The sequence below is a fragment of the Mus caroli genome, chromosome 5 (assembly GCF_900094665.2).
Source record: "Mus caroli chromosome 5, CAROLI_EIJ_v1.1, whole genome shotgun sequence".
NCBI classification, from domain to species: Eukaryota; Metazoa; Chordata; class Mammalia; order Rodentia; family Muridae; genus Mus; species Mus caroli.
This window is the reverse complement of record NC_034574.1, coordinates 132844715-132871334: the sequence shown is the minus strand read 5'-3', so window position 1 is coordinate 132871334 and position 26620 is coordinate 132844715. Positions and strand designations below refer to the sequence as shown.

The 26620-nt window shown below is 50.7% G+C and overlaps 1 protein-coding gene across 3 annotated transcripts in view; it reads left to right on the top strand.

Annotated features, from left to right (window-relative positions):
• The window catches only part of Mad1l1 (mitotic arrest deficient 1 like 1), a 317003-nt gene that overhangs the window by 172265 nt on the left and 118118 nt on the right, over window positions 1–26620 (top strand). For all 3 annotated transcript variants that reach the window (XM_029477688.1, XM_021162520.1, XM_021162521.1), the window contains exons 12-13: window positions 9302–9442; window positions 19586–19642. In XM_029477688.1, the coding sequence (XP_029333548.1) occupies window positions 9302–9442; window positions 19586–19642 (198 nt within the window). The remainder of the gene's footprint in view (window positions 1–9301; window positions 9443–19585; window positions 19643–26620) is intronic.

Genomic DNA, 26620 nt, shown 5'->3' with positions numbered 1-26620 from the left:
AACCTAGGTTCTTGGAATTGCATTCTGGTCCTCAAAATGAGCAGGGAGTCTGTGCTTTTGACTGTTTTTGATCATCTCTGTGATGAGTGGAGCAAAGGAGAGTGCTATTTTTTACCTTGCCCTCACTTTTCCTTCTTGTCCTTGTTCCATAAACGACCACCCTTCCTTTGTGGTGGTGAAGCTCTTGGGACTCCTGTCGGGCAGGTCTGATGCTGGCACAATGATCCAGGTCACTCTGTCTTTTCCCTTGACAGATAGTTTTACCAGGCACCTGATAGGTGGGCTGTTTAAAGTCCTGTGCTCAAATCCTCTTCACACTTGCGTGCTTCCTGACAGGAAGATGCCGATCTTGCGTCCGTCTGCTTAGTTCGTGTGTGTTCATGGACTCATGGTGGTCAGTGGACGACCATTTTCACAAGTCAGTTCTCTCCTTGCAACTTGGTGACACAGGGTCTCTGGTGTGGTTTCTGCAGTGATGGCTGGTTCTCAGGCTCCTGGGTGATTTCCCCCATTCCTGCCCCCCATTTCCTATCACTGTGAATATGGGGATTACAAACATTAGTCCTCCCCTCCTATGTTTTTACCTGAGTTCTAGGGGATTGCATTCTGGGCTGAAAGGCTTGCAGGGCAGCCTGCAGAGGCACCATGCTGGCTCTGTTGTTTTTATCTTTATATCATCATGTTTCTCTAAGAGGTCTTAGTTAGTCTCTGCTTGCTGAAAATGTTGTGTTTTTTTTTTTTTTTTTTTTTAAACTTCACAAATATATTAGATGTTGTTCACAATCTGCAGAATTGCTTCTCAGGATAACCTTTTTTTTTGTTTGTTTTGTTTTGTTTTCTGAAGTACTCAATGATTCTTCATTTGGAATTTGTGTCTGTCTTCTATGTCATAGCACTTGCTAAATTTCTTAACTGTTAAAGTTTTAAAAACAAGTTAATTTTCTTTTAGTCACTCCCTTGAGGTTTGATAGCAGCTTACCAGCCTCTGTTGTTTTGAGGCAGTGCCCCACAAGGTAGCCCCACGCAAGCCCCAGAATTCAGATCTAGGGAATATTTCAGCTCCTCATGTTTGTGTGGAAAGTACCATACCAACCACACCTCAAGTCAGATTTTGTCATGTTGGTCTTCACTTTTCATGTTTAATCCTTGGCTGTCAATTCACTTGTCCCTGATGGCCACACTGACATCTCCACTGTGTCAGTGGTGGCTTTACATTTCCAGGCTGGCACTGCCCCTTCCTCCTCAGCAGCTCACATGGTTTTGCTGAATTGAGCCTTTGATGGCTGCACAGTAAGCCTCTTTGTCTAGTGTCCCTCCTCCCCAGTCTCTGGGGGCCAGGGGTCAGTAGAGTAGCATCCAGCTCTGGTGAGGCCTTGGCCTTCAGTTTTGTCTTATTCAATTTTGGTGGGCTGCCACTCTCCCTGGCCGCCTGCACCATGCATCATTTATTTTCTGGAAATACTCTGCAGTGGACACTTGTTTTTCTTACACAGTATGAGCTTCGTCTTTTAATCAGCGTGTTTAGTTTGTCTTCACTGCTTATTCTTCCCATTTGAATTTCTGTGTTCTAATTTAGTACTTTATATGTACCACTTAAAGATATCGTGGCGACAGTTTCCTCCCATTGTTTTGAATTTATTGGAGTTTCCCCTCAGGCCCTCCACTTTCTCCCTGCATAGTTTCTGTTGTGCAGTTAAATATATCTTGACCCCACTCCCACTAAGGATTTATTAGACTGGTTTACACATGGTCTGGGAAGTATAGTGGCTGCCTTAACTGAAGAGCTGAGGGCCTAGTAACTGTGCAGCAGCCCACAGAGCTGAGTGTCTCATCAGCCTCTGCCTGGCCCTGGAAGCCTAGGGGATTCCTGGAGAGTCACTACTCTTTAGTCCATGTTGGAAGCCAGAGGAAGCTGGGTTCTGATACCAGTGAAGTAGTGCAGCAGCCACAGGGTAGATGAACCTGCCAGTGAGTCACAAAGGCAAGCTGGCAGAGAGCCGAGCTCTCTTCTGGGACCTCCTTTTATCTGGGCTACTACTGGGAGGGCAGGTGTTTCCACTTCAAGTCACCTCAAGAACGTCCCCCACAGGTCTGTCAGCACTTTGTCCTTCAGTCCATTTGAGATCAAGCCATGCTGCCAACCAAGATTAACCATCACATACCCCAAAGCAACCCTGCTATCTTAGTGCCATTCCCCCTAAATCCTGATTTAAGGTTCTCAGTGGCTCTACTGTATAACTCACTAGATTGCACAGTGATGAACCGAGTGTGGGGAAGGATGGTTGTTTCTGTACCCTCCTTGTCAGCCTTTGATTCTCCTTGGCAGGAGGGATGGGTGTTTAATGAGTCCATTGATTCTTCCCTCCCTACAGGACCCATGCCTTCTGCTGGTGTGTCCGTCTGGACTTTTCATGGTATGTGATTTCAGACTAGTTATCTCTAGCTCTGGGGTTTTGCATGTAGGCTTGTGGTCATAGGCTCTCAGCATTCAACTTTTGTGGCTTTTCCTGTCTACCCAGCATCAAGGCAGGCACACATATGGTAGTCATCCTCTGTGTGATGGTAGCTCTTGTTGGAAGTTTGATCCCTGTGGATAGGGCTGTTGTACACAGGGCCCCTCATCTGATCGCTTTGCTGCTCAGGCACTGCAATCTCTGTTCTTCCCCTGCTGGAGCCCTGCTGTATTCCAGACCTCGGGAGTTTTGGCTTTGCAGACGGTCCCCAGGGAGGTTTCTCTTGGGCCCATGTTCATTCCCTACCAATGGCACCAGCCATGGATATTATTGGCTGATTACCTCATGTAGTAGCTCACAGTTCCCTTGTGTTGTTGGTCTGGGATCTGTGGACAGTGAGGCCCCTGGAATTTGAGAGGCCAATTCTTTGATTGGATTGAGCAGCCAGCCCTCACAGAGATGGGTGGAGGTACTCTTGAGTTGATGACCAGTGTCAGACTAGATGCACCATGGAAAGGCCTCTCTTCTGACCCTGCAAGCAAGCTTTCTTCATGCCTGAGTTTGTTTGTAGTTCTAGAGAGTTCCAGATGGAAACGGAGACAGAGATAACAGAGAAAACCCTGACAGAACTGTGCTCTTGGCTCTGGTCAGGCCTGTCTCTGCTGCCCCAAGCGCTCACGGACAGCTATGGTTGGTCAGAACGGAAGCTTGTGTGGGCCACAAAAGCACCAGAGCAGTGCTGGCACCGTCACCCTCCTGCAGAAGTGCATCCAGCAGTATGATAGCATGACCTGTCTTCCTTTCGGGAACCTCTTTCCACTAGTGTGGATGTTCAGGGTATGTGCCAGGTAGAGATAGAATTCTTCCTGTTCCTGGTACCTATGCTCCTGACCTATTAGGATTCCCTCAGAATGGGCTGCAGAGAGAAGCCTGACTCTTCTAAAGAGGATTTGAAGCTCAGGATCTTGAAGAGTTCCTTAAGTGGAGGCAAGTGTCAGGGCACAAGCCCAGGTGGCAGCGTGACCAGAGCTGGAAGCAGTGGGGCCAGAATACTTGGGGGCCTAGGGCAGGGGCCACGGACTCTCGCATCTATTCAGCTTTCAGAGTGGGGCACAGCCAGAGCCTCTGATAGAAATGAGCCTGTAAAAGAGGGGTTTTAGGCATCTACCAGGAACTGATTTTGTTGTAGACGCCCCCATGCCTCCAGCTCTCAATCATCTGAGGGTGACCAGTGAATGACTCTGAGAGATATGATGGGAGAGTGGGCAGGGAGCAGGGTTGGGATGCCCAGAGCTGGGTGGACTCCAGCAGCTCCCGGTGCTGGGATGTAATGAGACCAGCTCTTTGTGGGCTGTAGGCTCATGACTTAGTGTTTCTTAAGAAAGCCGTGTGGAGTGGCTACGAGTTGAGTGGAGAAACCTAGATAAGGAGAAAGGCCATGGGGCTTGCGAAAGAACCACAGGAGATGCCCACCGAGAGCAGCCATGCATAGAGGCCCTCAGAGGCAGAACTGTGATGAGTGGGCGGCCCAGTGAGTCAGCATTGGCAGGGGAGACTGGAAGGGGATGAGGAGAGGAGAGGAGAAGGGAAGGGAGGGGAGGGGAGGAAGCTAAGGGGTGTGGGGAGAGACATGCCTGCACCACCTGTAGGCTCTACTCTCAGTTGCTTCTGTGGGGTGGGGGTCTCTGGGTCTAGGGAGAGACCCCTGTGCCAACATAAAATGCCTCCAACCCAGTTCCCTTTAGTGAGGGAGGGGAGTGACAAGGGTTGCCTTGAGCCCTCCGTCAGCAGCCTTTTCAATAGCCTGAGTGGGCTTTGGGGCAGCACACACACCTGCTTCTCAGGTCACTTATATCCATCCAAGCAGGGGTGTTTGACACGGAGAAAGCAGCTGTGAGAGAATAGAGGATGGCAGTGATGCCCACACCTATACAGCCAGAATGACTGCCACTTGGAGGGTGTGGCCTGAGGCCAGAACCTCCTGCAGAGGGCTGTATTTGAATTTCCAAGATCATCCAGCCACTTTGCCTCAACACAGTACAGTATAGTCTCTTGAGGCTCAGAGAGGCTGATTATATTCTTCAGGTTACAGAGCAAACCGATGTCCTGCCAGTGTAGGCCTTGTGGTGTTTTTGACCTGAGACAGACTGCAGGCTGGTCCTCTACCCCACATTGACACCTCCTTCCCACAGTGTGCCAGAGCTGGTCAAGAGTTATTTCTGGACAATGAGAAATGGGCTCTGTAGGCTCATGCATTTGAACATTTGGTCCTGTTTGGTGGCACTGTTTGTAGATGTTGTAGAACCTTTGGGAGGTGAAGCCTTTCTGAGGATATATCACAGGGTACAGACTTTGAGAGTGTAGAGCTTTGCCCATTTACAGTTTGTGCTCTTTTTGGTGTTTGCAGTTGAAGATGTAATTGTTCAATTTTCTGCTGCTGTGACTGACCCCCACCCTCACCCCCTATTATGCCCCTCTGGAACCTTAAGCCAAAACAAATCTATTCTTCCATTGTTGCTTTTGTATGTGGTGTTCCATCACAGCAACAGAAAGAAACTAAGTTAGCTCTCTGGCAAGGCCCTCTGGGAACTATCCACACTGCCCTCTGGCTGGGATAGAAACAGGTGCAGCTTGCATACTCTGGTTACCTGTGACCGCCCACTGTCTTTTTAGTGCTCTGTCCACTGGTCTGTTCTTGCATTCTCTGCCCCAAGGCCCGCTGGGCTGTACTGTTATGACCTCCATGGGTTTAAGTGGGGCTTTCTCTATGCAAATACGGGTTAGTGAGCACACTGGTGGATCAAAGATGAATGACAGAACTTCCACAGATACAATGATAGTTACATAGGACTCTCTTGGAGCATGCAATTTCTGCCCAGGAGTAGGGATATCTATGTTGGCTGTTGCTTGTTCTGTGATGGTCATCTATTTCCCCACCCCCACTCCACTCTGACTGTCTGAGTTCATCCTGAATGTTGTCATGGGGAAAAGACATTGTCAGAAGACTTAGGTTCCAGAGGCAGTGATTTGGAGTTCCTGGGTCCTGAGACAATTTATTCTACACTTTTGTGCCTCAGTTTCTCTTACAGAAAACTACTATGAACCCCTCGCCTCTGAATTTTTTTTTTACTAGTTTTTTGTGCAGCACTTTCTCTCCCCACCGCCCCAAGATTAAAACATTGACCTGTGGAGGAAGGGGAGGAGGCTCAGGTAGGACGTGGGGTTGAGTCTTGGGTTGTGACTAATGAAACTCAGAAGAGACATGGCTCAAGAACCCCTTTCTGGTGTTATGTAAGCAGGAAGCGTTTTCTGGAGAGAGGAGACTCATTGGTGGAGCTGCCTGCAAGCTGGGCAGAGAGTTCTAAGGATGCAGCTCTGTGGGGTCATCTGTATGCTTGGGTGAGGGTTTTTTTTTGGTGATGCAGCTGCCTCCCCTCCTGCCCTCAGGTTACCTATGCTTCTTTAAAAGAACCCACTAAACTTACTATTTAGCTCCTGTAAACCAAACCCATCACTCTGGACATGGATGGAGTCCTTTCTTTGGGTTTGTTGTTGCTTTCTCTAGCTAGGAGTGAATTGAAAATGTTCATGCAACATAGCTGTAGTTATTCTCCCTCCCTTCTCTCTTTTCCCTCCCTCCCTCCCTCCCCCACCTCCCGCCTGTATAAATACACAGGTTGGTGCCTGTGTGTATATGTTTGTGTAGGGGCCCATGTAGGTCAGGTGACAGCTTGATCCCTCCTGCGGGTCCCAGGAATAAAATTGAGATCCTCAGATTTAGCAGCAAATGTTACCATTGAGCTATCTTGGCAGCCCTCACCTTGCTTTCTTTTTAGATATAGCCTGTCACTGAGACCTGTAGCTCATTGATGTGTCTAGTCTGGCCAGTCCTGAGGTTGCCACCTCACCAGTGTTAATATAACAAGCAAGTTCCATCACACTTGGCTTTTTACATGAGTGCTGGGCCCACATAGATAACTTAGGTCCTTATCCTTGCACAGCAAACACTTACCCACCGAGCCATTGCTCCAGCCTGTCTACATTACATCATACCAACAGGTATTTTACTCTGATGTCACCACCACCAATGTCTGATGGCCACTGGCCTCTCTGCCCAGGCAGCAGACCATCCTCTAATTGTCTCAGGTGGTTTCAAGGTCTCCATCTTCAGTTGATGGCTTTCTGGTGCGACTGTCTGCAGCACTCTCTCCTCGCCATTAATTACGCGGTGAGCAAATTTGATTGCTTTCAAACAGGATTGTTCCGTACCCGAGGAGAAGCATTCAGTGGAAAATACCATTTTGTTTGGTACTTGGCAAGCAGGTCTTTAGGGCTCTGTGGGTGCCACCTAGGCGCCTGTTGGTGCTGCAGAATCGCCTGTGCCTGCTCAAGTGGAGCTGAGGCATGAGTGGCACTGCTCATTAAAGAGCCGTTACCCAGTTGCACCACACTGCACCCTTGCTGTGATGGCCATTCCTTGAAAAGATACAAACAGCAAACTTCTCCAGTTCTATTTTTCTTCTGTGCCAGCCTAGAGACACAGAGAAGCCCAGAGAAAGGCAGCAGCGGGGAGATTTACCGATCAATAAAAAAGACAATTACAGTTTGTTGATGAAAGGAAATCCCCCGCCCGGCCTCTCGTGGCATCGACACTCTGCTAATGATAACTTGGGTAACCAGCTCGAGACGATAAAAGTCAATGGGATGATATAGGATTTCAATAAAGTTATGGCACTTCATAAACCTTCCCGTGGAAACAGATCGCCCCCAGACCGGTGACCAGTTCCAGCTGGATTTGGTACTTTAATTTCTCACTTATTGAATTTTTTGGCACTCACTAATTATGAATTCTATGCCAGGGTGATAACTGTGTCCCCAGCTTAGGAGGGAAGAGATCTCCAATGAGGCTTTGGAGGCCCACAGGCTAAGGGGGATAGGTGGTAGGGTGTTCTCTGCACCCCAGCATCCCAACCTGCTTAAATAGAGGGATTTAAGAATAAGCAGTATTGCCGGGCGGTGGTGGCGTACGCCTTTAATCCCAGCACTTGGGAGGCAGAGGCAGGCGGATTTCTGAGTTCGAGGCCAGCCTGGTCTACAAAGTGAGTGCCAGGACGGCCAGGGCTACAAAGAGAAACCCTGTCTCGAAAAAACAAAAACAAGAATAGACAGTATTGGTGCTGAGGGTGGCTAAGTCTTGAGTCAGGGCCTTAGCCTCATGGGAAAGTCCTTGGTGGCAATGGGTGTTGCTCCTGGTGCCTATGTAGTCTAAAGAGCCAGTCCATGGAAGTCATTCTTTTCCCCCTTGAGCCTCTCCCAGTGTGGACAGACCATGCAGGTCACATGGGAGGGAGTGTGTTGTGCTGGCCACCCTGATCTTTTCCTGAGTCTGTGATTTGGAAGGGATGTGCTGGAGCACATAGGAGACACATCCTGGCCATTGTGCCGGGACAGCATTTGCCAATGGTAATAAAATCCTAATGTTTTCATGAGTAATGGTTGTCAGCATGATAGCTCACTGGACACTTTGTCCACAGCAATATTGATCCACACAGCTGCCCTTGTGACCACTTTCTTGCTGAGGGAGGCTTTGAGACCTGGGGTGACTAGATAGCTGGCTTCAGAGCAGAGCTGGAGTTGGAACTGTCCCTTTCTTCCTGAGCTGTGCTGTCCCCAGCATCTTCACTGCTGGCTACATGAATGGGCAAAGCTTAAGCAGAAGGTACCCAGCTCATCAGCACACGTACTTCAGGATCCAGTTAGAGGCCAGAGCTGGGCTTGCCCAGACCTGCGGGATGAAGAGCCGTTCACTTTCCCCAAGGTGATGCTCACAGTGAGGCTGGTTCCTGACATGCCTGGACTTCCAAGGAGGATTTGCCACCCTCACTTGTGCACTCCATGCAACTCTCAGAAGGTGACATCAGGTTGAGGGGAATCGCCAGCCTGTGCCTGGGATTTTGGGGCTGGGTCTCCTTTACCTACGAGTAATATCTATGTCTAAAGGAGCTTAGTGGCCCTGTAGACTTTTTGTTTTGTTTTTGACATACTTAAGAAACATGGGCAAAGAGAATGCAATGAGCACCCCTGGGGAAGATAGTCTCCCTAACAATGCTGTACCCTATATGTGGCCCTCACAGCATCTTGGCTCCCCACATAGGGCAGATTGCATGTCAGGGCTTCTTGCTGGCTTCTTGCTGGCAGGGTGGAAGTAGTTCCTCTTCAGCTCCTGTGACCCCTCTCTAACATCTTAGAGAACTTGGTCCCAGTCTCTGCAGCATCTCTCCACTGCTAGCTTTCTGGTTCAGGCTGTCAACCTTAGGATCTCTAGTGTGCACAGACTAGCTGAGGAGCGTTAGCCACAACTCCAGCTGTCACTCGTACTCTGTGTGGAATATGGCTGGACAGGCTGGTGGTCTCCTATGCATGTGACTCGCTGTGGATGTGAGGCACTCGCTGAAGCCACAGCTGTTTCTGGAGCCTCAGTGTCCAGGCATTAGGACAGGGTCAAGGATTCTGAGTCTGCTCAGGAAGGGTTGGGCCTTAGCCCCCAGCCTTGTATTCTTGCTCTGGGTGGCACTTGTCAGAACTCATACCAAGTTGGTATCTTCCCTGGCATGGTTGAAGTGAGTACTGTTGGCAGGGCTCACTGACTTAGTTAAACTGAGTCTAGAGCTCTGTAGGCCTAGACCTCTGGTGCAGGCTCTCTGGAGGTGTGCACCTCTGGCAGATGGAAGCAGGTCAGAGTCCTGAGCTTTTTGAGCATGTGCAGGGACTCTGAAGCTCACATCTCTGATGCTTCCAAGCCACCTCACACACTGTCCCCACCCTGACCTGACCATCTGTGTCTATAGGAGAGAGACGGCATGCGTGCCATCCTGGGATCCTACGACAGTGAGCTGACCCAAACTGAGTACTCAACCCAGCTGACACAGCGCCTGTGGGAGGCTGAGGACATGGTTCAGAAGGTACATGCCCACAGCTCGGAGATGGAGGTAGGTGTGTGCCATGGGCAAGTGGAGGCTATGGTGTGTGTGGGAGGAGGGCAGCCGAGGGGGTTATTTTGGTATGTGCTCTACTTTACTTCTTATATAGCACTTGGTGGTTAGGGGGTTCCAGGCAACCCCAGCCAGCAGAGGTGGGTGTCAAGGCACTTCAAGGTAAGGCAAGGCCTCTGCCAGGTTGTTGCCAGGTGCCTTGAAGACAGTCTGTGCTGTGTAGCCATGTGGTCCCTACGGTAGCCTGCTTCCTCTTGCTGCAGGTTCTTGTGGTGTTCCTGTCTAGAGGATGGCACAGTGTTTTCCAAGCAGTTTGTGGCTTCTTGTTCTGTCTGTCACCTGCAGTATTGTGAGCCCCCTGTGAAGTCTCATGTAGCTTTGTGGAGTGGAGGTAGAGAAAATGTTCCATTTTAAAGAAGAGAGTAACTCTCAGTGTGGACTGCACTTGCTCTCTCCTTCTCGCTGGCTTGTGCCAGGGCAGAGCTCCTGCAAGCTAAATGCTGCTCTCCCTCCAGCAGAGGTAGAGGTTTGCTTAATTCTCTGGAGAGGCTGCGTGACCGTACAAGATGAGGTGAGAGCCTGCCTGTCGGGAGAACCACACAGCCACATCCCCAGATGCCACCTGCGCCTGCCCTTTACCCAGTTTCCAGTTGTATCTCTCAGCTTGACTCTGGCTGTGACCTTAGAAGCAGGACTGTCATTGTCCCCATTTCAGTGACAAGAAAACTGAAACCCAGAAGACCCAGGACTGAACCTAAGCCACCAGGCACCTATGCACAAACAAAGGACTGCCCTGTAGCATGGCCAACCTGCAGAGCATCCTAGGCAAGGCCTTTGTCACACTCTGTCCCATCAGCTCTTTTGGTTTTGATTGTCACATCTATTTGGCTTGTCCTTGACCTTGGTGTGACGCAGACTCCCAGAGAGGTGCTGCTAGGGCCAGTCATTCTGTGCAGACAACTCGACCCTCACCCAGCTAGTGCTCTTGGTTGTCCACTTGGAGAAGTGTCTATATGTTCTTTCCAGAGAGCACTGGAGTCCACACTGAGCAGGGCCCTTTCCTAGGCTTGCACCAGAGCCTTTGGTGAGGGGGATGTTTAGTAGACGCTGTGAGCTAGCCTGGTGTCACAGGCCTGCAGTCCACCAGGCAAGTGGGAGGCTGAGGCATGAGGATGCAAAGTTCAGTACCAGCCTGGGCTATAGAGTGAGTTTAAGGATAGTCTGAGCAACGGAATGTCTGTCCTAAGTAAAAAGAAGGTGGAGGATATAGCTTAACTAGGGGCAGGGGTGTGGCTCAGTGGTAGATCACCTGCCTAGAGTCCCCCAGTGAGGGGTTGGAAGTGTGGCTCAGTGGTAGAGCACTTACTAACTTTCATGAGTTCTTGTATTAAATTCCTAGTTATTGAAAAAAACAAACAAAGAAACAAGTAAATACATAAATCAAACCCATGATAACTACAAAGTGCAGTAGCATTTTAGGTGTGGTATCCCATGAGGGAGCAATCAGAAATGCGTGACACTGTTGTAACCTATCTGGGAAAGTCAGGGAGCACCTTTGGATCCACAGCTCAGGACAGCTATAGGTCTCACTGGGGCAAGACTAGAGTGGGAGCTGCTGAGCTTCAGCTCTGGCGATGGCTTGTGGCAAGGCTGTGCCATATGAGGAGGCCACAATCCAGGCTGGCTGCATGTTCTTTCTGCCCATGAAATTCTCACCAGGCACATTGGGCCTATGTTGTCCCTGCACGGAGGAGGATCCCTCACTGACACTCTTGGCAGAATAAAGCAAGTCACACGAGTCGTGGAGACCCGCTTGGGTCCTGCGCTGATCTCCCCACTCCCCTCTCTGGCTGTGCACTTGTTCCAATGTCTCACAGGTGGCCAGCAGCCAGGAGTGCAATTCACTGGGGCTGCTGTGAGCTGCCACAACCCAGCTCTCCAGCCTCATCTGAAAGGTTAACTCGGGTTCTAGTGAGCTGTGCCATCATCAATGTAAGTGTGTTAATAGCTGTTTTATTACAGCACATTTAGCTCCATGAAAAACGCTAACGAGGAGAGATTGGTGGGTCTGCTCTCTGACACCTTGCAGCTCCCTGGTATTTTCTCACTGAGGTCTCATCTGTGCTGCCATATGCATTCCACATAGGTCCTTAGGAAGATGATAGTCTGGGCACAGCCAGTGTTTGGTGTCAAGTGACCAGTGTGGTCAGGATTCAGCTCCAGCAGATGTATGCTCCCTGTCAGCATCTCGCTGTCACCCTGTTCATGGGTATATATATATATATGTCAAGCACCCTACCTTTTCCTGCAGGATATAAGGTTGGCAGGTTCTTCCTCCTGTTTTGTGTCCCAGAGTTATGGGAAAGCCAGTTGGAGGCTCAGCTGGGTGGAGCAAGGTGCTCCTGCTATTTCATAGTCATCGTCACTGTGAGTGTTCGTCAGGCTAGTCCAGATGGGGGAGGGTGAGGAGCCCCCTCCCCAACATACACACCTTGGAGATTCCTGTTACAGTTGATCCTCCTATGCATGGGCACTCTGACCTCTTGAAGCAGGCTGGCCCTCAGCAACCTTCCTCCTCTGGGCCTAGGTGTGCTGGTGTCATGGCTGTGGTGAGTTAGGCTCCTATGAGCAGAGCCCTAGTGGCTTTTCTCCTCAGCCTGTGGCTCTGCTATTTATGCTGGGTATGCAACCTTTGCTGTGTAGAGTGGCCATGTGTTCAGACACTTGCCACATTTTCACAGGAGTCACCGAGAGACAGTTGTGCCCAGTCAGTCACAGAATTCCCTGTCTCCACTAGAGTCCTCCTCATACTGTAGGGCTCTGGAGGAGCACAAGGTCTGGCAGACCCAGCCCTTTGAGGATGGAATAGTAGCTGGATTTAGCAGTCTAGAGGAGGAAGCCAGCCAGGGGGTCCTAATCCACTGGAGTGGGGAACGGTACACCTTCTGCCTCCACCAGGTGGCAGCAGACAGGCTCACTGCTTTCTGGGCCTCACCACTGGCCTGGTGGGGGCTAGGTCAGATGCAGAAAAGGATGGCCTGGAGGAGGGAATAATGGGGACCTGGGCACATATTGATCAGAGACAAGGAGCAGGCAGGTATGAGAGTCCCACAGCTGAGTGGTCTGTTGTGGAGAGAGTTTGGAAGGACCTTGGCTTTGGCCAAGAGTGGCCTTGGCTTTCGACTTCCCAGCTATCTTGGAGCTTGAATTTAGGAGGTTGCTCCCTAAGCATGACTCCTTTCCATTCTGTTACCTGCTCTGTAGAGTCCAATGTACAGCTGGGTTTTCTGTGAGTCTCCATTTAGTGAGAAGGGAGATGGGCAAACAGCCTTGCTTTGTCATAGAAGGCAAGCTATACATAGGCCAAAGGAAGAAGTTGCCTCTGACAGGCAGGCAGACGCGGGCTCCTGGGGCCTTGGTGAGTCGGGAGGGGTGTGTCCTGAGTCAGTTCTGGGGATTTAAGGTGACATATGAGGATGACTGGTAGGAAAGATCCCTGCCACAGTGAGCCAGGAAGCTGTTCCTACAGAAGCCATACAACTTGCTGTTTAAAGCCCAGACCCTGGTCATCACCAGCCCCTGAATGTCGTACAACCACTTTAAGCTTATCTCCAGCTAGCTTATGAATAAATGAGACTCGGACTATGGTTATTTTATTTGGCTTTGACAGTTACTGGGGGTCACCCTAATTTACTCTTCTAACTGCTGGCCTGGCTACCTCTCCAGTGGTGTACCCCAGATACTAGCTGTTTCTCCTGACTACACGCTCATGGCTCCATCTCCTCTTATGGTGGCTTCCTCCTCTCCTCTTATTCTTCTTCCTTCTCCTCCTGGCCTCTCCTCACACCTTTCTCTTCTCCACCCCCAACAAGGGAACTCCAAACCTACCTACTAGAAGTTCCTCCAGTAATTGGCCATAGCCAATTTTATTTAATCAATTGTTTTAAATCAAGGAACAAGGTTTGCACAGCAAAAGCTTGTAAACATGAGAATATCCTCGTAGGCCTAGACCTTTGAGTACAGAGTTTCTCATTACAGTACATAGCAACAGACCAAACTCCAACAACTGTGTACTTCACATGAAGACCTATGGCCTTGCTGTCATCTCCAGCCCCTATCCTTTTGAGGAGAGCACTACTGGGCCAAGACAGCCACATTTTGGTTCTATCTCATTCTGGGGTCCAGCAGGTACACTCTACCCATCTAAGGCCACTCTGTTAGTCAAGATGGCACACATCACCTGCCACTTCTGAGTGCCCGACTTGTAGACACATCCTACAGCCAGCACAGCCTTAGTGAGGGTCTCTCCAGGTTCCTGGGCACAAGACTAAGTGGTGAGTGGTCCCAGGCAAACCTTCCCATCTCTTGTTTTTTCACCCATGAGCATGTTGCCATCCCCAGTAGGTACATTCTAGAGACTTCACTCATTGCCCGGGGTCTGGGAAATACACCCATAGAGGGCTTAGCACCTCCTGGGTACTGAATGCCCAGAGAGTAGCTGAGAGAAAGTTGGACCTTTGTCTTGCCACAGGTGTGTTCCTAGGCCAAGGGGCCAGCCACTGGTCCTGCTGTAGTTGGCGGAGCTGCAGCTACAGATGGTAGCTTTCCATCGCCTTCCTGGATAGTGGAGTTCATATACCAGACGCTTGCAAATGGCTCATGCCTAGAGAGCTTTAAAAGTCTTGTCGGGAGTTTATTAGCTGAGCTGCTTGTATTGACACAGTAAAAAGTTACATAACTTCGTGGAACTCCTTTCTTAAAGGTCCCTTAGTGCCTTACAGCTGGGTAAGCATCGCTCAGGCCTGGGAGGCAAGTGGTTCTTCCAGGGAAGTTACAAGAAATGGAGAGGGAGCCCGTACATTGCCTGTGTTGTTCAGATCTGAGTTGAAAAGGTGAAGAGATGTGAGCCAGAGAACACCCCAGTGTAGGGTCTGACTGCAAATCCCCCCTTAGGAGACAGGCCAAGAAGGAGGGTTCCTAGGAAAGAGGAAGAACACTGCTGGGCATGTGGTGATTCAAGGAGTCTCCTGGGTGTGTGGCACTGTCTCTCTGCTTTCTTTGTCTCTCCGCCCCTTAACCTTTTTCCTTTCTACTTCTGCCCCTAGTCTTCCCTTCTCTTTGCCTGTCCTCTCTTTCTGTGTGTTGTCATGTGCATGCATAGGTGCACATGCCAGTACTCATACATTTGGCAGTCAGGTGAACATTGGGGCTTTCTTCTCGCCATAACCCGGAGCTTAGATTTGGCTAGATTGGCTGGCCAGTGAGCTCATGGGGTTCTTCTCGCCCCACCTCCCCACACTGTGATTTAAGATGTGCATTGCCAAACTTGGCCCTTCTCCATGGGCACTGGGGCTGGGAACTCAGGTCTTCATTCCTGTGCTGCAGGCACTTTACCCTCTGGTCTCTTTTTCTTTCTGATGACTTCTCGGTTGCCTTTCTTTACCCACCCTCACCCCAAGCTCCTGTTTTCTCTGGGGTCAACAGGCACTTCCATGGATTCCTGTGCACTGGGTGTAGCTTTCCCATGGTTGACCAGGGAGGGAATGCTCGTTGCCTGGGAAGGCAGGTGTGCCAGCCTCAGGGCTGCCTTGGGCAGGCAGGCAGCCACTGCCGTCCTCCTCTCGGCACAGCTCTGGCCCAGGCTAACATCCGTCATCAGTTCCAGCATGGGGCATGCTTTGATTCCAGCAAAATCATTTTCAGCAAAACAAACTAGAAATGGAGAGCTGGAGACTCCCAGTAGCCTGTCTCCAGTGGGGCTGCTGCCATTTTGCCCGGATTTTATTTATTCCATTTAATAAAGCGGCTGCGGAGGTTGGAAGCAGATGTCACGAGTCCTCTGTCGATGGAGCCATAAATACAAGTGTGTGGCACTTGGATGCCACGAGTCACCTGAGTTGTGTTTCCAGCATATTTAATTAAAACAGATTACAGCACGACCAGCTACATGAAGACTTCTTCCCAAACACACTGGCATGCTGCTCTCCAGTGAGAAGACTACACTGGGGGAGAAACACAGGACAGAAGCTCCAAAGAGTTGAGAGAAGTAGATGCAGGAGAATGCAGGGAGTGATTGGAGGAACCCAGGGCCATGCATGTGCCAGGTAATTGCTCTGCACTGCACTATAGTTCCAGCTCACTGGGCCCATTACATAGATGGAAGACAAGTACCCTAAGAGGTGAGGTCAGAGGTTAAGATCAGCCTTTGTGGAGGTCACCTAGATGATAGGCAGCCATTGGGATCCTGGCCGCATGCCAGAAGATTGATTACCCACAGTCGCAGTTCCCAGACCTGAGCTCTGTCAGCATCCCTGCAGGATTACTGGGAACACTTATAGGCCAGGACCCTCTGCCACTGGCTATGGGCTAGAGCTGGGAACCTCCTGTTTCTAGTTAAAGTGGTCTCTGTGGAGTCACTAACCCTGAAGAGTGTGATGGAGCAGGCTGGGGTCATTTGTCTTCTCTACTCCAGCAGAGCCCACTCCTGCCTATGATGCTTTCCACCCCCATAGCCCATACCTCAGTTTGCAGCTTTGAATGGCTAAGCATGCTGGCTGCCTGCTCAGGGGCTGGCTTGTTCTATAGCCTCCAGAAGCTCTTGCATCCATGTCTATACTCACACCCCAAGGGAAAGCCTAGCACTTAAGACCCAGCCTCTTCAGTTAATGTGACCTTGGGTGGCCCCCTGTCTGCTTGGGTCCAAGTGGGGCGGATGGCCTACTCTCTGGGTTTTACCGGCCAGGCCATACTGTGCCTATATATTGCAGAACTACACCAAGCCCCTGCTTGGGATGGTCCGTCCCAGCCTGTTCCTACCTGCAGGTTTTCCTGCTTACTCCGAGCTGTCTGTGTGCCTGCAGGGGTGCTAGATTATCAGGCTGCCACTTCTCACTTCAGGATAAAAATAGCCCTGCAGAGGCTTCTGTGCTGGATGTAATGTCACAGGTGGCACATGTCCAGGGCTCCTGTCTGAACACACGCATCTCCAGGGGTTGGCTGGAGTAGCAAATGTGCGCTAGCCCACCTGCCACCTTGGCCACACCTGAGACCAAGGACATCTGTGCTGTCCTCATGCTGTTGTCTGCCTTGCCAGAGCCTGAGCGGGAACTGCTTTTGGTACCATTTCTGGAGCAGGCTGCCAGCCTGTCATCCCTGTGTGTAGCCTCAACGCCAGGCTCTGTGTCCTTTATGGTAGTAGTATCTTGGGCAGGGCAGGTAGCTGGTGCCATGTGAACAGAGGGATGAGAGGTGACTGCCTGTGTTAGCCGATGGCTGTGGGCAGATGAGGGACAGCTGGTGGACTGAGGTGCCATGCTGCTGTTTTCCTGCATAAGGGCTGCCTGTCCCTCTTTAGACATCTCGGGAGAAAGCAAGATCATATGGGCCCTGATGTCACCGCAAAGGGCAGGACACTTACTGTCATGCCATGAGATACTTCCTCAGTCTAGATTCCAGTAATGTGGATCCCTGCACTGCCCATCGCCCACTGCTGGGCATTATACCTCATCCTCCCTCTTCAGCTCTGCATTGTATCTTCCAGTGAGGCCTGGTCCATTACCTCCACTGTCTAACTTTTGTGGCCGAAGCAGCGTTTTCTGGAGGCTCTGTGCTCAAGCTGCAGATAGTAGTACTCTACATTCTGTCCCTTCTGAGAACAGTATGATGATCATGGTCAGCCATCTCTTTTACACCAGGACCTCAGAGGGGCCCTGCTTTCTGGATGAGGACGTGGTGACTGAGATGTCTTGTTCTCCCAACAATCTCTTCCTACAACAGTACTATTGCTAACCATGCTTGGCTGATCCAAGAGATGAGACCCTTCTGGAGTGTTTCCCAGTGGTCTTCTGGGGACTCTCCTGCTGCAGGTGTGGATGGGGGCTGGTGGAGCTGCAGTGGAAGCCAGCTCCCCTTCTATCTATAGATGTGGTGGTCATACAGGGCAGGTTGTCACTTACCACCCTTCTTATTTATTTATTTAAATTTTTAAAAAATTTTATTTTATGCACATAAGTACACTGTAGCAGTATTCAGACACACCAGAAGAGGGCATCAGATCCCATTACAGATGATTGTGAGCCACCATGTGGTTGCTGGGAATTGAACTCAGGATTTCTGGAAGAGCAGTCAGTGCTCTTAACCACTGAGCTATCTCTCCAGTCCACTTACCATCCTTCTATGGCCAAGGCTACAGCCAAAGGTGCTGAAGTGAGTGTGTGTGTGTCCCTGTGTCTGCATGTGTCTCAAATGTGCATGTGTGCATGCATGCTGATGTCAGTGGACAGCCTGAGGTGTCAATCTTTGCCTTCTACTTTTCTGAGGCAGGGGCTTGCATTCCTGTGTAAACCCAGCTAGCTGTCCAGAGAGCTTTCAGAGAGTCTACTGTCTCTGCCTTCTTTCTCAACACAGAGCATGGGAATTACAGATGTGTGCTACCATGCGTGTCTAGCTTTTACATGGACTTTGGGGATTCAAACTCAGATTCTCGGTCACAGGAAAAGTGCTTTCTCTGCTGAGCCATCTTCTCAGCCCAGAAGTGCCTTTCTCAGTCCTTTGAGCACATACCTGGGGTTGATATGCAGACATTAAACCCTAAGGCAAAGCCAGGTCTGAACTCCTTCAGTCTCACTGCCACTGTCACCATCACTGAGACTTGCTTAATTCCCATCCTTTCCCTTCAGCGCCCCAGCACTTCCTGGGCTCTGCCAGCCCTGTCTTTGCAGAGTGGTTTCGCTGTTGGTCCTGATTTGCATTTGGCTAATTGCTAACCATGTTAATTACCTTTCTGTGTGTTTGCCGCCTGTGTGCGTTTCCTTTTTGGGAGACGTCTGTTTGCCTCTTTGCCCGCTCCTCTGTCACACTGTTTATCTTTTTCCTCACTGCTTTGTAGCAAATCAGTGTGTGTCCTTGAGGCCGGTCAGGTGGAGGGGATATCAGTCTCTGACCTCCGTCCCCTCCTCCTAAAGCAACGAGAGTGGTGTGTTTGGGAGATATTGTGTGCCCTGGTAATGTATGTGTGGGCCTTACAGTTCTTTCAGTTTTGAGAGTCTCAGGTTGGACCTGGGTTCAAATTCTGCCAAGCTTGCTGACCAGCCACTCACTGAATTATACATGGTATTTGACTTCAGGACCCATTTTCCTAAGAAAAGCTCTTCTAGAGGAGGACATGGTATGCCAGGAGAATATCTGTAGGCACTGAGAACCCCTGATGTCTGCAGGGCACTTCAGCCTGTGGGAGTCCCCAGAGGAAGAGGGCCAGATCACAGTAGATGGAGAGGAAGAAGGAGTCCCTTTCCTGCTGCAGAGCCGACAGTGGAGTGACTGTTGCTCTGGTCTGGGCAGTACCCTTCCTGCTCAGTGAGGGTGATACATCTTTGCTGTGTAAGTGCTTAGTGCACAGTGGATGCATTTATAGATGGCTCACAGCAGCGTACTGGTGGTCAGGATGGATTTCTGCAAGCATCTTGGCCATGCTGCTTACTGCCTGCCAGGGAGTAGTCTAGCAGGGCCTGTGAGAACCACAGTGTATTCGGTCAGTGAGGAGTGTGTGCCATTCTAGAGGGGGCCAAGCTGTGAGCACAAGAGAATGGGGTCTGTGGCACCCTGGAGCCAAGGTCTGTGCTCTTTGACCTTTGGTCTTCTGTACTGAAACTGAGTCTGTGCTTGCAGCCTCCAGTAGCCCGCTTTTTCATGGGGATGCTGAAGCAGAGGTTGGGAAGCCTCAGGAAGACCATGCTTCTCTGGGTGCTGAGCCCTGGGGTGGGGCTCTGGGTTTTCTTGGTCAGTTGACCCTGTTGTTAACTTTTCTCATCTGAGGAGAGCAGGCCAGGTTTTCCCTGCTCCTCTGCAGTTTGTCCAGTGCTGGAGAACCCAGTGTTCTGGGCCGTGTCCTATGTCAGCAGGACCACCTCAGTTAGTGATTCCAAAGTGGGCAACTAGGATGCAAGATTCAGCTGGCTGACTTCCTCCTCACCCCAACTTGCCCCAGTGTTGGACCACACAGCGGGGATTGTATGGTTAGAATTTCATATCCCCTAGGGCCTACTAGGGTGGCCTGACAGACCCAGGGGGAGTGGAGGCCCTGTACCCCAAGGCTGACTGGCATCTCCTCTCAACTCTAACCTTCTTGGTCTTGTCTTGTAGGCTCAGCTGTCTCAGGCCCTGGAGGAGCTTGGGGTTCAGAAGCAGAGAGCTGACACGGTGAGTACTGAGGTGGGGGTCACTTGGTGCTGTGTGGTGAAGGGCAGCCTGAGGGCAGACCACCTTGAGTCCTGGATCCAGACAAAGGGAAGTCCTGCCTTCCTCCAGTAGGACTTGGCCTTCAGGCACACCCTCCTGTGTGGCCATGGTGTTTCCCCAGTATTATTAGAGTGGAGGGGTCTGAGGTGGAAACTGAGTCCTGGTGCCGACCCCTTTGTGATACCAAGCTGTGAGCCCAGTGGGAGTCTTGGGAGCCATTTGGGAGCCTATGGCTAAGGGCTTGGGTCAGGCCAGGTCAGCCTAATCAACATAGGTGTGTGAGCACTTAGGGTACAGGTCAGATAGCACAGGTAGGGGAGGATTCGGCTTAGAATTCACAAGTGGGATTGGCTTGCAGCGAATGTGAGGGTTCTGGGTCAGGGCTGAGATTCTGATCTGGAGGTGGGAGAGACCTTCATGGAATATAGAATCAGGGAAGGTTGTGCATGCTGGGGTTGTCCATTGCCCATTACCAAGTGTGTTGTCAGTAGCATGGGAGTCAGACTGTGCCCAAGCAGAGGCTAAGCAGCAAGGTGTCAGTCAGCTGGTAACTGACAGTTAAGGCAGCATGGAGGAGGGAAAGGTGCCTGGGGCTGTGGTCAGAGGTGGCAGGCTAGGCAGGCCTGTGGCCTAGAATGTGGGGAGCACAGAGGGAATGATTTTGTAGATTGTGGGATGTTAACGTCCCACAGTGAGTGTGGAAGAGAGTCTGTGGACTGTGGAGCATGGTGTCTGTCAGTGGGCATGATGAGTTTCTTTAACTTTGGCATGTTGTCAGGTATGGTATGACCTGGTTTTACCCAGGCAGTGTTGGTTGTGGGCTGGCTATCATGGTAGCCCTCTTTTCTCCACACATGGCCTCTTGGGCTTTGTCCCTGTGATTCAAAGTGTTTCAGCCTCCTTTAGCTGTGGCCTGTCTGCTGCTGCCATTGGGGAAGCCACGTGCAGGGAGTGGGGGGTTTTGTGAGCTGAGCGTCAGTCTGTACAGCCTGGGGAGACCATGATGCTCTGCACGTTGACATGCGTGGCTTCCTCAGTGTCGACCTGAATTGGATGTACCCCAGGGCCTTGTTTTCATAATGTACACAAGGCCAAGTAGAATTAGAAATGAGTTGTGCTAAGCACATGCCAGGCCTAGGGCTCTGTGGCTAAGCAGCTTGCCGTCACCCAGGGTGCACTTTGCACAGGAGCATGGCTGCCTGGCTCTGCTCATGCTTCCCATGGCACTGTGGAGGAACTGTGAGCCTTGTGTTCGTTTTAGGGGTAGGTACAGAAGCTGTTCTCGGGCCCTTAGTGCTAGGTAGCTCCTAAGCTTAGTGAGGCAGTAGGGCTCACAGCTTCCACAGCTTGGTGTGGGAATATAGGGTGCACCAAGTGGCGGAGTGCAGAAGCCTACGCTGGTCCTCTCATCTTGTGTCCCTGGAAAGCAGTAGTGGCTGGACCCCCACCGAGACTGACTTAGAATTCCAGGGCCCCCGCAGGGTGGGATTCAACCTGTGTTGCTTTGGTCTCAATGAGCTTAGCCTCTATCCCTGCCTCAGTTTTGTTTTTAATAGTTGTTTGTATGTGCATTGTATGTGTGTGGGAGAGATGGAGAGAGGGAGGGAGGGAGGGAGGGAGGGAGGGTCGTGGCGTGTAGAAGTCAGAGGGTGTAAGCCCTTTCCTTACACCTTGTTTGAGACAGTGTCTCATTGCCACTGTATGCCCAGCTAGCTGTCCTATGAGGTTGTCTCCACCCCTCGCTCTCTGTAAAAAGGCTAGGATTATAGACACTTGCTACTACCTCCTTCTTTATTGGGTTCTGGGGATCAAACTCAGGTCCTCTGGCTTGTAGTTCAAGTGCTTTTCTCCCTGCTCTATCTTGCCAGCTCCAGTGCTAGCTCTGCCTTCTTGCAGAGGCTCTGGTTTTAGGGGACTTGGGAGCCATCCTTGTGCTTGGTAGTTTTCTATCCATCCTTGTGCTGGGTAGTTTTCTATCAGCTTGACACAAGCTAGAGTTATGAGAAAGGAGAGAGCCTTAGCATTTTCTTAATTAGTGATCAATGGGGGAGGGCCCAGCCCATTGTGGGTGGGGCCATCCCTGGGCTGGTGGTCCTGAGTTCTATAAGAAAGCAAGCCCTGGGGAGCAAGCCAGTAAGCAGCACCCTCCATGGCCTCTGCATCAGCTCCTGCCTCCAGGTTCCTGCCCTGCTTGAGGCCCTGCTTTTGAGAGGAACTCTAATGGAACCATGAGTGCAATAAACCCTTTTCTCCTAGAGGCACCTTTGGCTATGTTGTTTCATCACAGCGGTAGTAACCAAAGCAAGGCAATGGCCAATGCTGCACTCTAGTTTGCTTTTGACCCTTGAGAGCAGAGCAGATGCCACGGGCTCTAAGATACCCAATCTCTGATGCTGCTGAACAGGATGCAGGCCCTTGGGGCAGAGTTCCTTCATGTTTGTTTAGGGTTCCATTTGGAGCTGTCTCCTCTGCCCAGTTTCTGATCTCTGCCTTTGATTGCCTAATCTTAGGTCACTTCACAGTGTTTATTTCTCTTTCTTCTGCTTCCCACTTAAGAGGAAAATAAGAAGTGGCAGTGCTTGGGTACCTGTGATACAGCTGGTGTTTGTCTCCCAGCCTCCATCCTTCCCACAGGTGCTGGAGGCTTCGGGGCCATCTTTGCCAGCAGAGTAAGCCCTACCCCAGCCTCAGGCAAGGCCTTGAGGAGGAGCAGCAGTGGGGCCTGGCAGATGCATGTTCATGTCCGACTATCACTGACCTTTGAAGCTTGGCTGCCCCAGATGCCTCACCTGCCTCTTGGCCACACTGGGCTTGGTGAGGGGAGGTTTCTCCAGAGCAGCCAACCTGAGTATCAGGATCAACATTCTGTGAAACAGTGTATTGAATGAGTTACTTACATGCCTAGCCTTACCACATGCCAGGAGTCCTGTTGAGTTTGAGGGGGATTATTTTAAGTGGCTGTGTGTAACAGTGGCTCCCATGTGGTCACCTTGAGTCATTGGCTGGCAGAAACTATCCTCTCTGAGAACCCTTTCCACCCTCCTTGCCCTCACAGCTGCATTTGCATTTCTTTCCTCTGTTTTATTACTACTTACTTTGTGTTTCTTTGTGTCTGTAAGTACGTATATGAGTGCATGTGAGCCTGTGTGAGTGTCCACGTGTGTGCCTGCATGTGAGATCAGGCCCTCCCCCTTCTGTCTGAGACAGGTTGTCTCATTGCCTGGAACGTTGGCACCTAGGCTAGGCTACCTTGTCCATGAGTCTCCAGGGATCTGACTCTCCACCTCCCGTCTCCCCACCGCTGGGGTTCTGAACATGCGCCAGCACATCTGGCTCTCAGAGTGCCGGAACAAACGTCTTCCTTGCTGTAAAGCGAGTGTTTCGTTGATCGAACCTTCATCTCAGCCCTGGCTCTGGCATTTTGAGTAAGGGTCAAGTCTGTAGCCCAGGCTGCTAGCCTCAAACTCATGATTCCCCTAGCTCAGCCTCCCAGGTGCTCAGATTAGAGGCACACCCACCACAACTGCCTCCTTTTCTAGGCTTAAACTTGCATCTCCAGCCTCCCCCTGTGTTGTAAGTCCTGGACCCTCTGCAGGACCTGAGATGCAGCTGATGTTGCCATTCAGTGTCCCAAGGAGGCCTGTAGAAGGAAGGTTTCCCAGGCGGAGTCTCTTTGTTATCCTGCTTTACCTTCAGCCTGTGGTAGCCCCCTCCTCTCTGATCAGCTGTGCATGGGCACTTGGAACTGAGGTTCCAAGTGAATCGCCTGTGAGATGCCCTTGCTCTTTTTCTAATGGAGAAGAACCAGGGAGCAAGTACACCCTGGAGCTGGCAGTGAGGCTGCTTCCAAGCCTTCTCTCTGCCTTCCTGAGGCTGTATACTGTAAAGAAAGGGCCAGCTGAACCAGCTGGCCCTGAGAAGGAGGCTCATGTTACCTGCATGTAGAACAATCACACTAGTGTCCAGCATTAACAGGGACATGGCCCGAGTACTTGCCTGATCCCTGCAGCAGCTAGCCTTCTGCCCGCTGGAATCTGACTCCAAGCTTGTTCACAAGTAGTAGAAGGGGAGCCGTGCCATATTGAGCTAATCGCTAATGGCAGGACAAAGGCAGTTTGACTTTGTGTTATTAATTAGTAACCTCACACTAATTAGTGAGCATGAGTGTGGTTGTGCTTCCTCTTTAAATGCAATTAATACCACAAGGAACAACGTCCCGGGCCAGGCTTTCGTCGTTAGCATACCTCACCCTAATTAGATCCGGCCAGCAGTGGCTAGAGAAATGAGGTTTTTGATTACAACCATAAAAGGCCTCCAATATTTTATAGACTTCAGGGAGCTAGAAATGTGGATTTATTTTCGGTCTTAACAGGCATGCTGCTCCCCCCCCCCCCCAATCCAGTGTAATTAAGCAGTCATTTCTCTTGATTACCATTTTCCCCTAATGGCTCCTCCTTACCCTCTGTGCCTTATTCCCAGTGGAGTTTGTGGATCAGGAGGGGGGTTCTGCCCCCAAAGAGGCTGTGGTTGGGTCAGACTGGAGCTTGCACTCACCACTCTTCTACACTCCGTCTCTGAGAGCAACTGCAAATAGTGCCTCTCTCTGTAGCCGGACAGAAAGGAGCTCATCACAGGCAGATGCTCGGTGTGATGAATTGGTAACAGGGGCTGGTACGTAGTAGAGCTGTCGCCTAAGCAGGCACAAGGCCTTGGGCTCTGTCCCCAGCACTGCATGGCATGCATTGGCTCATGCGCAGAATCTGGGCATCATGGAGGTGAAAGATTAGAAGTTCAGTGTCATCCTCAGCTTCATCATAAGCTCAGGCCCAGCATGTGTGTGTGTGTGAGTGTGTGTGTGAGTGTGTGTGTATGTGAGTGTGTGTGTGTGTATGTGAGTGTGTGTGTGTGTGTGTGTGTGTGTGTGTGTGCGCGCGCGCGCGCACGCATGTGCTGGAGAGGTTGTTTAGTGGCTAATGCCCCTGTTGCTCTTAGAGAGGACCTGGGGTTCATTCAGTTCCCAGCATCTGCAAGTCAGCTCACAGTCATCTATAACACAAGTTCCAAGGGATCCGATACCGTCTTCTATTTTCCACAGACACTGGGGACATGTGGCACACATGCATCCATGTAAGCAAAATACTCACACATAAAAATAACTAAATCGGGGGCTGGAGAGATGGCTCAGTGGTTAAGAGCACTGACTGTTCTTCCAAAGTTCAATTCCCAGCAACCACATGGTGGCTCACAACCATCCTTAACAAGATCTGGCACCCTCTTCTGGAGTGTCTGAAGGCAGCTACAGTGTACTTATATATAATAAATAAATAAGTCTTTAAAAATAAACAACTAAATCTTTTTGTCTGTTTTCTTTGAGACAAGGTCTCTCTATGTATCCCTGGCTGCCTGCTGTCCTACTCACTCTGTTGATCCATCTGCCTCAGACTCCTGAGTGCTGGGATTAAAGGCAAATGCACCCACCCCCAACTTAAAGAGCATGTGGAATCCTCTGGAACAGGAGTTAACAGGTAGTTGTGAGCCTGGGTGCAGGGAACTAAACCCTGGTCCTCTGCAAGAGTAGCTAGCCCTCTTAGCCATCCCTAAATTTAAGAAAAAGAAAAATCCCAGCAGTACAGGTCCTGTGGTTGCATATGGAGAAAGACATGGATTCTGAGGACTGTGTACAGTGTGTGGTCCCCAGCATGTGTGCATGGTCTCTTAGAGCTTTGGCTGATCATTGGAGTCATTCTGAGTCACGTGGATGTCACAGAAGTGAGTACTGGGGACCGTAGTCTTGTGTGCTCTTCACACATGTCTGGTCCCCTCACAGAACATGGCCTGCTATTGGGTGACTCCTCTTGGATCCTCCTGTGGTCCTCCACAGCGCTGGTGGAGGAGCTTCTGCCTATCTCCCATTCTGAGTATGTTCTTCTATTCCTAGGTGTGGCATGCAGACTGAGTAGGTACCACAGTATGCAAGCATATCCTCGAACACTTGTCTCCCTGCGCTGAGGGACTAGGAAGGCTCTGTGGCAGTACATTTGGGCTGATCTTGGTGCAAATACAAAAGCATGCAGCACCAGGCATCTTAAGCAGTAGATGCTGTAGATCTCAGAGGCCGTGAGCCCAATGGCCAATTAGGTGTCTGGGGAAGCTATTTCCTGGGTTCCAACCCAGCATTGCAGGCTGGGAGCCTGAGAGAGCTCTCTGAGGGAACTGGCCCCATTGAGGCTCTGGTTAGTCCTTCCTCATACTGCCACCCTGAGGGAATATTTCATCACATGGACTTGGAGAACACCTTCTGCTTTACATGGTCAACTCAGTGTTCACAACCCTGCTTTCTACCTGAATGTCTTCCCCTAGTCCCTCTGTACCTGCTGAGGGTTCACCGCACACACCCACCAGAAGGAACAGAAGCCCCACTAAAGTGCGTTGGTACTCCCCAGTGTCCAGGCGGCAGAAGCTATTCACATTGCTTCTAGACCTCCACTCCACCTCTCTTCTTTGCATCTGAGATGTTGGACCCTCAAGCCTGACCTCTGGGGCTTCTAAAGTGAAGCTCCACAGACTCAGTATATGCCCTGCCACTTGCCTCCCAGTGATTGACCATCCAACCCGTCCCTTTTGGGTTCAGCCAGCCTGCTCTGCAGCAGCCTACTCCCTGAGCTGCCTACCTATAGAGTCTCCAGAATGCTCTTCCTTGTATTTGGAGGGATGAGCTAGCTGCCTTGCATAGAAACTAAAAGCTGGCCTCTCTGGATGTTTCCCATGTAGGAGGCCCATTGCATTCAGCAGCAAGTTGCCTGGTAGCTAGCACTGGTTATGCAGCCTTATGTACCCCATGTCTCTCTCTAGGCTGAAGTGAAAGTGCAGGGAGAGTTCAGCTTAAGACACCTCTCTCCCTTTACCAAGAAGTAGCATCTCAGGTACTTCCCCAGGTTC